Here is a 14,903-nt window from a genome sequence, read left to right as displayed (position 1 = left end):
TACCAGAACGGTAACACATTCAGAGGATGTTAACTTTTCCTTCCCTGCTACCTCAAGTGGATAATATCAGTGGCTTGGCCTTAATACGATATGGTTAAAAGCTCTGGAGTTAGTAAAAACTTTTTTATTAAAAAAAACTAATTAAATACAACTTTAAGATCAAGATGATTGTAAAAGTAGGGAAGAAAAGGAACACATCATAAATTCCTCCATTAAATAAACGATCTAAAGAACTTTTTCAGTTTTTGCTACTGTAATTTTTAAAAATTAGTAAAGCGGAAAGGCTTTTTGTTTCATAATGAATTTTACATATAAATAGAGCACATCTTTATATGACTGATCCACAACTTGCTAAGAAGTCTTGGACCCTGCCTAAGGAGTCTTGTTCCCTGAGATTCAAGATCCTTCAAGGAACATTCATCTGAAATTAGTTTTCATTTCATTTCATTTCACTTACATCCTGTAAGTGATCCAGAGGGTTTTGTTTCACATAACAAGGGAGAAATTTCAGTAGGTACATCTCTGGCAATTCGATCTATCTTACATAGTGTTTTTATATCAAGTAGTTTGACACAAGAGAAAAGGTATGCTTTACTCAATTAAATTCACCAGCTTCCATTTTAGATTGAATAAAATAGAAACTTTATTTTGAAGATCTTTTAAAGTATGAAAAATAAGGGGCAAAAAAAATTTATAAAAGTTTTACAAATGTACATGGCTAACAATGTTATACAAGTCCATCTCACATTTATATAAAATACATTACACGAAAGGTTTACAGTGTTTGTATATATAAAAAGAATTAAATACTGCATTCAGTTATTTCTATGGCCTAACAGTGCAATATGCACATACTTAGAAGAAAAATAAGGATTTCCTGAGGAGCACTGTTGTAATTCAAAATGATTCCCATCACAAAGCACCATTTAAATACTTCAAAAAACTCCACCTTTACCCTTAGCACTTTGGACCCTTGCTTCATGGTATTTCTAAAATAAACTCCAACTGTATCCTTCATATTCCAAAGTAGGTAATTTTAGAAGTAGATACCTTTTAAAAGAACTAATTATTAAGTAATGAACCATTACAGTTCCTTTCAGTAACTCTTCAGGCCACTGAATAGCAAATAGAGCCCAGAAAGAGAGAAGCTTTAAAAAACAAAATGTCCTCTGGTTAAGTTAACTTAACATTGCAGTCTTCTATTTCTTAATGTGGCCAGCAGACTCTATAGCCAATTTATCTTAATGGCATTTCATTACTTCAAAACATACTTGACCATTTGTACCCAACCAAAACAAAATCCTTCCCCCTAAAAATAGCATTTTGCTTCACTTGTAACTCCCAACTTTTAAGTGAACCAAATGCAGTGATTTGCAATTTTATACTTGTGTGCATGCGTATGTATGTATTTTTTAATGGGAAATCTCAAATTCAGATAAGGGTTTCAATACAATTAAAATTCACAATTTTTCTTACTTTATTAGGTTTTCCAAAGTAATCTGCATTGGCTACAAATTTTGATATATACTAGTACTTTTTAAAAGCGAAAATTATATTAAATGCTTAGGAATTTTTTCCTTTAAAAATGACACAATTAGGATTTATAATTCTATATATAACAATTATATAATTCAATTAAAAATATATAATTCAGATATACAGAAAAAGGGAACTGCCTCCTTCAAAGAACAGGACATTAACAAGTACACAGTACACCTCACTACGTTAAAAAAAATAACTTATCCTGGAAATCAAAGTACCATGAGCAAGAAGGAATCACCAACTTTCGGCAATTTCATCAATTTGATGTAAACAAAATTCTTCACAGGACATCTGGCCTATTCTACCCTAAAATACTCTGTAGTTTCTTCCCTAAAACTTGATTTTTCAGCAGGCTTAATAAATAAAATGTAAACTGGCCAAGTTAATATTGAGCATAAATTAGAAAGACCACAATCTTCAAGATGCCCAAGGCACATTAAAACAATATTTTAAATTTTAGACTAAGAGTTACTAAAAAAAAAAAAAAAACAAAAAACCATTAATTTGCTACAATTTCCCTATTAACACTTTTTGGTAATTACCTAAGGTCCTCAAATACATGCAAAGGCTTTAATATTTGACTTCTGTCCTGTTTTTTATACTTTGCTACTGAAGGTACGTAAAACCTCATTTACCATACATATTTATTCACCCCACTTTGTATCAAGACTGGAGTTTGAAATATAAAATGGTCAAACAGCCGAAACAGTATTAGGAAATAATGCCCAGAAAATGAGGTGGTATTATAGATCTTAAGGTTCGTACTTTATTATACACCAAACAGGCCATCCAGACTCCACCAGATCTTGCTTCTAATGAATCATTTTGGTTACATTTTTAAAAACACATACTTTAAGAAATTAAACGATAGAATCAATATACAAAGGCTTATCTAGCAGATCCATAGCAGACCTTAAAAAGTGGCACTATCAAACCCTTTAACCATACACCTTTGGCTTCTGTTACCCAATTTTATGCTATAGTTCAAAGGAAAAAAAGGTTTAAGTTGGACATTTTCTCTTTGAAAAACAGAGGTGAAGGGTTCAATAAATGAAGCAACGTGTCTGTTGTTGCTGGTGTCTTTACTCCTGCTTTTGCTTAATGAACAATTTTCTGCAACAAACCTCAGAGGCAGACAATGAAAACTTGTTCTAACACCATTAATTTGTGCTTGATGGTAAAAGTGGAGATGAATTTATAGTTTGTTATAAATCCCATTGGGCTGTCTGAAAAAATGCCTATTTTTAATTCTAAAAATATTTGCTTACGTATTTTATAAGGCATAAATGTAATTAAGGCATGTTACCACATGTAACACAGCAACAACTTATCACAGTGTGTAGGGAATTATTTTCTAAATAATGCTAACCTATACATGTATAACAATTTTCATCAAAGAATTATAAAAGTGCTTTCAAATACCAGAGGCAAGTATAATGGCCTAAAAATCAGAAGCTGAGAAGCATTCTCTAAGAGACAAAGATTACCTTAGGTTCTTTACCATAATCCAGTGTTCTAGTGACCAACTGGCTATGTCCCAACACTAACACATTATTTTGGGGTTTAAACATAGTATTTAATCTCTATCTTAGCCTCTATCACACACTACACATCGCTTTCCCACTTCTGTGTCTACTTAATGTCATCATAGCATATGTGCTAAACTTGTTTTCAGAAAGTTTTAAAATGGAGTATTAAGTATGTGCTATCTAATTTTAGAATCAAACATTTTTGCAACTAAATATTTTAATGGTTCACATTAGTAAATTTTCTTCAGTTGCAGATATCTGGTGGTATTATTTTGCTTACTAAACATTAATAACCTTAAACCAAAAACTAATTACTTAAAATTTAAACATTAACTGATCTTAAATAAATTATGTTTTCCAAGTTGAGAACTTCCTGGATACATATTTAAATTCATTTCTGCTTAAGCATTGATAGATAAAACATATATAGATTTACTGTTCTCAATCAACTAGCAACTGCAGGGATTTTATACTCAATCCATCTGTAAATGACTCAAAAAAGTGAAAAACAAGCATCTTCAATCTTCCTTAATTCTACCTTTGAAGTGGTTATCGATTATAACTGATTCACCACATTCCAGAACATGTGATCACAAACATCATAATGATAAGCTGTTATGTTTTGTATTGAGCAGCAGGAAATTGAGAATTGTGACTATAGAGTTTATGATCATCCTGTTGGCCGAAGGGTATTCCTTTAGTTGGAGCAATTCCATTTTCCATTTCTCTCTGCTGTGATGGGGGTGTGACTCCCGAATGCAAATGTGAAGAATCCACTGTTGAATGGTGACTAACATCCACTTTAGCTAAAATCTCGTAATATAGCAAATAAAATACTGGCGTTATTATACCCACTATCAGCATTATCACTACAGCCGTCCACCACCCTATTCCCCAGTCTGCTCCATAATAAGGATCCTTACGTTGAACGTTTTTGTGATCAGGTTCAAAACGTATTTGTTGTGCTGTTAAGGCAGACACCACTTCATTAAGGTTCTCTCGTTTGGTGTCCGTACATTTTACTAATTGTTCTATGTCTCGGTCTACTTCTTTTAAAAAGCTACCAGCTGACTCGCTGGAAGAAAGAGAATCATTAAGTGACAAAATTTCCTGTTGTTCTGGAACATACTGAATAGATGAAGGACGTGAAGCCTGTCTTCCTTTTGGAGGATGAAGTGTTTCAGTCAATGAACTAAACTTTTTTACTGGAATTTTGACAGATCTAAGGGCAAAAAAATCTTGATCACTGATGAGATTGTTAACCCTCTTGATATCTGCTACCTGTAAAAAAAAAAAAAAAAATTAACAATTCTAAATCAAAACTGAGGTAGCACTATTCATTCATCCCACTTATTTTTAGGGAAGGAAAAAAGTTGAGCTTAATTACTAGTGGTATTAAGTTATCACACCCAGAGAGATTGTATTTTACTTGTGGATATCAATGCTGCACCACTTCTGATCTTTGAGTCTTAGGAAATCACCAATTAAATTTCCATAACTCCCATGTAAATAACACTAATGCTAGCTATTTAAGTAGATTCTAGGATCCTGTTTCTTTCTATATATATCATGCACAAATATGATGATCCTTTTACTGCTTGTAAACACTTTGGGAAGGAAGGATTACAGATACGTATGTTCTTTCTTCCAATGTGGCAATTAGGAATATAGGCAAATGTCAATGTACCTAACTAAAACTACCACAGTTTATCAAAACTAGGATGCCATCAACCCAAGATACACCACTATTTTACATGTCATTAAGGGGGAAAAACCACCAAATATTGAAGATGCCACCATCCTAATGTTAAAGGTGTTAAAAGTGTGAAAAAGTATGTCTTAGAATTGATAAAATTTATATTGTTCACTTATCTTATGAAGCCTTTTTCCCAAACTTGCTAGTGTAAATGCATTCTTCAACTATCTCCAAGATCAGTCATTTTTTATAAGCTTTCCCTATATATTATACAGTCCTCGACCTATGTATATCCTACATACCTGCCATTGTGGTGAGACATAGTAGGGGATGGTATTTCTCAGATTACCAATTACTGTAACAGGCCCTCTCACTGTCTTTAAGTTGTTAGTCCCATTTATCATTTCCATCAAAGTTGTAACCTAAGCTCTAACCATTTATCATCTGTTGATGTCAAAGAGGTAAAGTGAGTCTAAGATAAAACTTAAGATTTCTGGTCTGGTCAACTCAATTGATAATGTCACCAATCCATTGAGATATGGAACACTATGGAGGGAGGAAAAGAATGAAGGCAAATTTTATACATCTTCCCTTTGAGGTGCCTTAAACATGCAAGTGGAAGATGCCCAACAAGTAGTTATAATGTTATATTTGAAATGCAGACGAATGATCTTAACTAGAGATACGTACTTGTGTATTACCAGCAAAAATGGTACTGAAGTCACAAGAGTAGACAGATGGATTCATGAAAAAAAAAAAACACAAGTAAAAGGTGACATAGGAAAGACCTCTGTGGAACGTAACACTTGAGGCGTATGTTGAATAAGAGAAATCCGCAAAGGAGGTTGAGAGTGACCAGGAAAGCAATACATGATGGTTAAAAACACTGACTACCTGGGTTTGAAGCATGGCTCTGACACCTTCTATAGCTGCAGGGTTTAGGGCAAGTTGTTTAACCTCTCAGTTTCATATATGTAAAATGATAGTAATACTACTACTTATGATACATGGTTGTAAAAATTAACCTAAATGCATGAATGACATTTGGAGATACATAATATGTTATGCAAATATTAGCTGTTCTTACATTATTAATAGGAACATCAGAAACCTAAAGTATCAAGGTCAAAGAGGGTTTGAGGAGGAAGTGGTGAACTGGATCAATAGCAGATTACTGATCTAGTCAAATGAAGACTGAGTTTTCTTGTTGGAAAAATCAATTCCCTTGAAGTGTGTGTGTGGGAGGAGGAAGGAGAGAGGATTGAAGAGTAACTAGGAGATGAGAGTCAGTAAAGATAAAGGGTCCTTTGTCAGTTTATTACCTTGAGATTTTTTTTTTCTTAAGGCAAATGAAGGTCCAACAAAATAAAAAGGCAACCGAATGGGAGAAGATATCTACAAACAGCTGACAAGGGGTTAATATCCAAAATATATAAAGAACTCATACAACTCAACACCAAACAATCCAAATTTAAAAGGTGGGCAGAGGACCTGAAAAGACACTTCATACAAATGGCCAACAGATGTCTGAAAAGATCTTCAACTTGTCTAGCTATTAGGGAAATGAAATTCCAAAGTACAATGAGCCCTAGCTGGTGTGGCTCAGTGGATTGAGTGTCAGCCTGCGAATCAAAGAGTCGCAGGTTCAATTCCCAGTCAGGACACATGCTGGGGTTGCGGGTCAGTTCCCCAGTAGCAGGGTGCGTGAGAGGCAACCACACATTCATGTTTCTCTCCCTCTCTTTCTCCCTCACTTTCCCTCTCTAAAAATAAATCTTTTTTTAAAAAAAGTACAATGAGATACCACTTCACACCTGTTCAAATGGTTATCAGTAAGACAAGTAATGCAAGTGCTGCAGAGGTTATGGAAAAAAAGAAACCCTCATTCAATGCTAGTGGGTATGTAAACTGATAAAGGCACTAATGAAAACAATATGGAGACTCCTCAAAAAATTAAGAATAGAACTACTACATGACCAGCAACGTCTCTTCTGTATCTTCCTGAAAAATCTGAAAACATTTATTTGCAAAGATAATATGCACCACTGTAGCATTATTCACAGTGGCCAAAACATGGAAACAACTGGTGTGTCCTTCAGTGCATGAATGGATAAAGATGTGGTACATATATACAATGGGATACTACTCAGCCGTAAAAATATTTGAAATACTACATTTGCAACAACATAGATGGATCTTCAGACTATCATGATAAGCGAAATAAGAAAAAGTCAAGAACCATACGGTTTCACTCATATGTTGGATATAAAACTGAAAGCAACAAGTGAACAAACAAGAAAAACAAAAACTCATTAAGACACAGGCAACAGTATGATGGTTACCAGAGGAAAGGGGGTGAGGGGGTGAAATGTATTGTGACAGAAGATTTGACTTTGGGTGGTGGGCACACAATGCAATACGCAGATGACTTATCATTAAAATTGTACACCTGAAACCTATGTAATTTTATTAACCAATGTCACCCCAATAAATTCTATTACCCACCACCCCAAATTCATTGACTAACCACAAAACCTGACCCTATTTTCTTTAAATGTTCTTTTGCTTGGTTATATTCTAATAGTTGTTCTTTCTGAACTAGGCTTCCAAGGCTTAGTGCCTACCTAGGTTCTCTCTGAATAGTCTTCTATTTTCTGTTTTGCTAAATTGCTTGAATATATTTAGGATTCCAACCTTAGACTTTTTGGTTTCGTATTACCTTTTTATAACTGACTTATTTTTAATAATTCCTATGACTGAATGTAAGTAGAATACAGCACTAACTACTCTATTTTTAAAATATTAAACCTTTTGGTAAGGTTATCTGTTTTTTTGCTTCTTGAGCGTTGCTTATCTTAACTCCCTTATTCTGTTGTATCACTTTTCCCACTACTATGGCCAATGTCACCTTTCCTCTAATGTTAATTGCCTTTCATCATTCATTTTAAATGAGGAATCAGCTTATATCATGTGATTACCCCCAAATACAGTTTCTATCAGTTTCTTCTCTATTCTTACTAAGGAACATTTTGGCCTAAGACCTAATCATCTTCATTTGAATTATTCTAATGCCCTCTCCCCAGATCCCCTCCATTTCACCAGCAGGCTCCCCATCACTTTGCACCACTCTTGGTAAAACCGGACAGTGGTTCTCTTACTGTAGGGGTAAGACTTTTCCTCAGTAATCTCAAAGTGCTTCACTCCAATCAGTATGGGAGGCTCAACTCTGAAACACCTGTTAAATTTCCTGTTGTTCACCTTATTTCCTCTTTGAAATCTCCACATCTTTACTTTCACCTTTTCACCAACCTCATTGAAAATATGACCTATTTTTAATCATTCAGCCAGTGTTTCAAATTTCTCTTCTTTTAAAGAAAATTTTCCAGATTTATGAAGGAAAACTAATGTATCTGTAATGAAATTAGACCACACTCATCTCTTGCATCTCCACCTTAGTATTTCCAGCCTTGCCCCTACTTTAAAATTTTGATTACTGTCCATCATTGACCCTTTAAGGTAGATTCTATAATTCTCAGTGGTCCTATTTCACTACAAAGCACATATTCATGTGTATTTGCATTAAAAAAATATTTAATAATATTATTATGATACATTAATAACCAAAAAATATGTCCAAACCCCAGCTCTTAACACCTCATCAAGAAATGCATTTCAATAATTTTGATTTTTAAATCAAAATTTATGCTTTGGTTAATCTTAAATAATTGCAATAATTACTCCATGCAGAAAAAAACAATACATGGAACCTCATGGTGAAAGGACATTTTTTAAATTCAATTTAAATTTATATATGTAACTTTATAAATATATATGTGTTACTATTTCAGACAACTATGACAGGTAATCATAAAAGGTTTTTAAATATAAAAATACATTATGAAAGATTTTGGGGGTGAGGATGAAAATATTCATCAAGAAGAAAAAAATGATATAAAATTTCATGCTGATAAAAAAGTACATATAGCTATATTTTTTGAATGCACTATTTCAGGTAGCAAATCCTGAATTAGTATTTAGAATTCCATACATACATTTAAAAACTATTTTAACAGTTATTTTACATACCAATATTGACATTATACAAATTATATTCTTCGTAACTATTTTAAGTCATTAGAAAGTATTTAAGTTCACTCTAAAATGTGCAAGCAGGCACATAATACATACATTTCAAAATTCTATTGGGACTATGAGAATGAACAGTTTCCATACCCATGTGTTCATGACCATGAAAACAGATTCCATGTTAATAAAGCAAAATAGAAATAACGGATTAAAAATGAGTTTAAATAGTTTAATATCTACTGAAATGAGAAACAAACCTTAACTTTTATCTCTCAATACCATTTTTGGGAATCTAATCTACAGAAATAAAGGACCTCTACTTAAAGATACAGTTGTGATAGATAATATGCACAGCACAGTGAAAAAACATGGGGAAAATCCTGGCCATCCTTGAGTATGAAAAGAGCTTAACAATCACGGTATGTTCATACTATGGGAAATTATATAGCTATATAAAATAATGAGTTAGATCTATAAGCCTGCGAGGGAATGGATAGCAATGATAAAATAAGTAATAAAAAAGGCAAAGGTGATTTGCAAAATAACAGGCATAGTATAAACCAATTTTAAAAACACAAAAATCACCATCTCCCAAGTATTTATGTATGTACTCTTAAAAGCACAAAAAAGGTATGAAAAGAAACACAAATGTGTTATCTCAGGAAACTGGGACAGAGTACAACTTCTTTATAGATTTCCACATTCTCTTACAACTTGGATGATGGGAAAATAATAACACTTTGGGTGTTTTCCAACAGTGAAAATAGAATCACAAATTTAGAAAACAAGAAATTCAACTATTTACTTAAAAATTTAAAAAGTCAACACCCACTAACATGAAGCTGGCTATGGAAAGAAGAGAAAGAGGGAGAAAAAAGACAAGATAAAAAACAATTTATTTCAATTTGTGCTATGAACAAATAATTTATTTTAGACTGCATTACCCAAAATCAAATTAAAACTTACCGTACAACAGTACTGAAGGGCTATTGCGTTTAAAGTATCTCCTTCCTGAATATCTTTTGTTAATACTATGACGTCATCAGGTTTATCTCTTGATGTACTTCTTCGGATTTTCTCTTTTCCTCTGGACCGAAGTTCATAAACTTCGGCATCCTCCTCCACCGCATCACTATCTGTACAATTTCCAAATGCATGTGCTTGACCACTTGAAAGAACTCCTGGAAGAGGAAAACGATTCTGATGCCTCCCTGCCATAATGTCAAAACCTGGGAGGGTAGGGGGGGACAAGGCAGAGAAAACTTTGAAATATAGCTGATCCATTTAACTGGTATTACATGAATCTTACATTCAGAACAATTTATTTTGGTTTTTTTTTTTAAAGAATGGTTTCAGTTGTTTAAAAATTAGGTTCAAGTTTTATAACTGTTGAAGTAAGTGAGTATTTATTTTGCAGCAGAGATGAGGGATTGGGACGAAGAGGTAATCCATTCTTATAAACCATATATCACGAAACATGTTAGGGTGATTACATTTTAACAAGGAAAAATTGCTATAATCTTTTTTGTAAGTCAAAAAATTAAGTTCCCCTTATTTTGAGTATGTGAATAATATCAGGTAATTTTGTATTATCTTAAAAACTGGTGATTACATATACACACAATTTACACACAATTCCATCAGAACTGTTTTACAGGTACACACACACAAATACTTTTATAAATCCAAAACATTTTGGCTTGTTCTGCATTTTAAAGTTCATGTGGGGCTGAAATATCTTTTTTTTTTTTTAATTGTTGTTTAAGTACAGTTGTCTCCATTTCCCACCCACCCTCATTCCTACCCCATTGGCTTTGTCCATGGGTTGTTTATACATGTTCCTTGATGACCCTTCCCCGTTTTCCCCCATTATCCCCCTCCCCTAGCCCCTCTGGTTACTGTCAGTTTGTTCTTTATTTCAATGTCTCTGCTTGTTTTTTGCTTGCTTGTTTAGGTTGATTAGGTTCCACTTATAGGTGAGATCATATGGTATTTGTCTTTCACCGCCTGGCTTACTTCAATTGGCATAATGCTCTCCAGTTCCATCCATGCTGTAGTGAAGGGTAGGAGTTTCTTCTTTCTTTCTGTGCATAGTATTCCATTGTGTAAATGTACCACAGTTTTTTGATTCATTTACTAATGGGCACTTAAGTTGCTTCCAGCACTTGGCTACTGTAAATTGTGCTGCTATGAACATTGGGGTGCATCGGTTCTTTTGAATTGGTGTTTCAGGAGGTGAAATATCTTTTGTGCCAGCTACCTCCCTTTTTAGATCATGCTGACTGTAATATTTACATTTACTACAGTAGGTGACTTCTAGATAGGTCGTAATTTTGTTCTCTACCCGGGGTATTTCTTCTCTTGAGCTTTCACTGGACTTTAACTTATCAAAGTCTTCCTGAAACTCAATTTACAGTCCATAGACACTGTGAACAGATTTTAGGTTACTATGTTTATTTCTACTTCATAAAAGGCATTGCAAGACTGACTGAGAGATTACCTAAGTTAAAAACATATATCAATGAATACCTTTTGTTTAATTGCATACTCACTCTCAACTGTCATTCATCAAGTTGATCTAGTCTCATTAAAAATGAACACTATGAGAACTAATTCCACATTCACAATTTTAGATTCATATTGTTCACATAAGAATAGATCACTTTCAGTTATTGTGAAAGAGAGAGAGACATGGACAGGCAATAAGAGGCATCTGGACATAAAATACTTATTAAGACTTAATAACATGGCTCTGATATGAACAACATAAAGAAGTTAAGGATCATGCCAAGATTTCTGATTTGTATCAATGAGTAAAATGGTGGTGCCATTTTCTAAGATACAGAAGAACACTGGAAGAAGAGTTTCGGGGTAGGGGCAGAAACTATGATTATAAACTCTTCAAAGACAGCCAAAATGAATGTCAAGTAGCCCAGTGGATTATATAGTCAAATTTGAAAAAGTCTGGGTTAGAGATGTAATTTTCTAACTCATTGTACACAGGTAGAAACCTGAAGCTGTGGATTCAGATTAGTTACCTAGAGACAGTGTGAAATAACAAAAGGGGGTTCAAGACTGAGCCCTGAAGAACTACTATACTACATTTAGTACCTGGGTGAAAGATAATCAGTACGCAAAGAAGATGGAAAAGGATTGTTCAGAGGAGAAGGAAATCATGTGTCATGGAAGCCAAGGCAAAATAATGTCTCAGGAAAAAAAAGGACTTAGTTCAGTTGTGAAGATTGTGAACAAGTACCAAGTGAAAAAGAGAAAAAATAATCAGCAAAAACAAACTGCAAAAGTCTGTGGAGTTTGGAGTTTGTCATCCAAACTTCACAGACTTTTGGAGTTTGGATGACAACGGATTATACTTTCTATGTAGACACATACTTATAAACTTTTTGGCACAATTTCATATAATTGAACCCAACCCTTGAAAACCAGTTTCTGACCCTTCTTTAAGGCAACATAATGCTTAAAAAACTCGAGGGTTTCCATTCAGATCACACAGAGAACCTATACCTCTATAATAAGTAGACTATGTCACCTATTCCTCCAGGTGCTACATTATTTATTACCATGAACTGGAATTCCTAACTTGACAGCCACCAAACTAAAGAAAGGTTCTAACACTTTACATCTCAAAAGCAGTTTTGAAGGTATGATCAAGTCTTTCAAAATCCTAACGTGACAAAGTGATTAAACTTGTTTTAATGCCATAATAAATTAAGGATGTTTTTATTTTTATGTGATGCTCAAAAAAGTGGAAAGAGAGTACCTCACCTTCACCAAAAATAGATAATAGTTTTATTTCCACTTATTTAACCACATCTTTTCTGCCCTGTGTCTTTAATCTAGAGCAGCAATTTTCAACCTTTTCCATCTCATGGCACACATAAACTAATTACTAAAATTCTGTGGCACACCAAAAAATATATTTTTGCTGATCTGACAAAAATAGGTGTAATTTTGATTTATTCACACTGGATGGCTATTGTTGTGTTGGCTGTGATTTTTTTTTTTAATTTTACAATTTAAGGGAAAAGAGGTCAGTGCCCCTGATTAAAAGAATCAGGTATTGCATGTTTTAAAAATTCTGTGGCAAACTGGTTGAAAATTGCTAAGCTAGGGAATGTCTGTGAATCCTGACATTCATAGGTACATGTTATACATATGTATATCTTTCTAGGGAAAATATTCATTATATTCTCAAAAGGGGTCCATGACTTTAAAAGTTAAGAACCACTTCACATACAGCAATTTAAACATGACTATACTGTCCCAGTTGCGCTGCCCTTTAACCTCTTCTCCTTCCTATTTTGTTCTTAGAACCCCAGATGGCTTAGTGCTGCTAAAAGTCACTGAGCAATGCCCAAAATCCATTTTAGATATTTATATCAACCTCTGTCCGTGACATATTGCTGAATAATATTTGAAGACTGAACTTTTCCTGTCTCACTATATACCTCTTAATTCCCCCCTGTAATGAAATGCAGGAAGAATACCACAAACTGGTATTCTGTTTCTGAATAATCAAGAATTAGTTGAGTCTGACAGAAATGGAAAGCTAGACTTTGGCCCAGGCAGATAAATACCTGAGCCAACTATAGAGATCAGAAAATACACAGTCCTCAAGTCCTCTGACTCAATTCTCTCCACTCGTCTTAACTATCTTTGGACGACAAAAAAGCACGAATACCCTCTTCAGAAAACCAAAACTGCCTGCTACGTAGATTACAAGCGGTCACAAAAATTAGCAATGGATTCATCAGCTCAGTCTGTATGTGAAAATGGTTTCCCAAACACCTTCGTTCCGTAATAAATGCTGCTGGGTGTTTCTCTTCGACATTCCTTAACCAGGGACAAATAAAAGGGCTACGGGGTACAAAGTGGTTCATCACCGGGACAGTATCACTAGATCGTATCTTCCAGAGCCAATTCAGTTTTTAAAAACTTAACTTCTCTCTCTCACCATTCCACAAGTCTAGTTTTTCATTTCACTGTTATCCCTTACGATTATTAAACTTCAGGTTTTTATGTCCCACCATCACATTTGGACGATACAGACAAGACGCCGTCAGCAAACATTCAATAAAAACACCAGGAGAAATAGTGTTTGGGAGGTAAATGTGTCGTTCCGGTAATCGGGCACGTAGAAGTCCTTCCCTGAACCTCAGTTTACCCAACAATGTATCAATGGGCTTTGGCGGGGCTGGACTCCAAGGTCGCTCTACCTCCAGATCTCCTCCAGCCACCCCCGCCAGGACTGCGGGCAAAGGCCCCGCGTCGCCTCCAGCGGGAGCGCCGCTGGGGCCCAACCCCGCCGTCTCAAACGGAGCCACTCCCCACCTCTTGCCGCCATGTTTACCTGTCCCGTTAGCAAGTGGGACGCCAAGAGGAGACGGCGGCCAAGTCCGCCGCCGCTGCTGCCGTCCCAAGCAAGTTCATGGCCGAGGCCCCGATCTGGATTGCCACCGACCTCCTTTACCTCCTCTGTCCTTGCCGCCGCCGCCCAGGCCAAAGTCTCCGCCTTCCCGGCCTAGCGCCACCGCCACGTCCGCAAACCTGCTGTGCGTCATCGCGTCAAGTGGGCGGAGGTGGGAAGGGGCGGAGGAGGAGGCGGGATTGCGGGGACGCGAGGGCTTACTCAGAACCCTGGGCTTTCCTACAGCCTGCTGGAGCCAGGCGCTCCGGCGCAGGGACGCGGCTGGGGGCATGGGGCGGGGTCCGAGTGCCTGCCTGGCCCCGGCCCCGCCCCCTCCCATTGGCCACGCCCCGTCATCCCCATACTGTGGCTCTCCGCTGCCCAAGTTCTTAGGCTAACTCGGGGGTCCAAGGTGACCTGTCGGCTCTGCCTTTGTCCTGAGTTCACACGCCTCTGGCAAAACTGTCTAGTAAGCATAGACTGGAGGAGGTGCTGAGGATGCGTCGAGGGCTGCGGTGCATTTCTTTATGCGCTGCATCTGGCGGTTTCCGTAGGGTGAGGATGGACGCTCAAGAGCAGTGTTCACGTCCATATTTTAGAAAGTTGTTCTAGGCTTATAACTCTT

General features: G+C 35.9%; 1 protein-coding gene across 1 annotated transcript; it reads right to left on the bottom strand.

Annotated features, from left to right (window-relative positions):
• Window positions 1-625: 625 nt before the first annotated feature.
• On the bottom strand, window positions 626-14,417 carry LYSMD3 (LysM domain containing 3). Its single transcript, XM_024563597.4, has 3 exons — window positions 14,222-14,417; window positions 9,820-10,082; window positions 626-4,352 (listed from the first exon to the last, which is right to left on the bottom strand). Exons 2-3 carry the CDS (start codon window positions 10,069-10,071, stop codon window positions 3,687-3,689), a joined length of 918 nt encoding a protein of 305 aa, XP_024419365.1. The 5' UTR covers window positions 10,072-10,082; window positions 14,222-14,417; the 3' UTR covers window positions 626-3,686.
• Window positions 14,418-14,903: the final 486 nt, after the last annotated feature.

The sequence above is a fragment of the Desmodus rotundus genome, chromosome 1, assembly GCF_022682495.2.
Source record: "Desmodus rotundus isolate HL8 chromosome 1, HLdesRot8A.1, whole genome shotgun sequence".
NCBI classification, from domain to species: domain Eukaryota; kingdom Metazoa; phylum Chordata; class Mammalia; order Chiroptera; family Phyllostomidae; genus Desmodus; species Desmodus rotundus.
The sequence above is the reverse complement of the archived record's forward strand: the minus strand, read 5'-3'. Positions and strand labels throughout refer to the sequence as shown.

Excerpts from the sequence above, each read along its gene's own strand:
- LYSMD3 (XM_024563597.4), bottom strand. The coding sequence starts at position 10,071 with ATGGCAGGGAGGCATCAGAATCGTTTTCCTCTTCCAGGAGTTCTTTCA. Across the intron at positions 4,353-9,819 it reads CCCTTCAGTACTGTTGTACG|GTAGCAGATATCAAGAGGGT; the intron begins GTAAGTTTTAAT and ends TTTTTTTTACAG.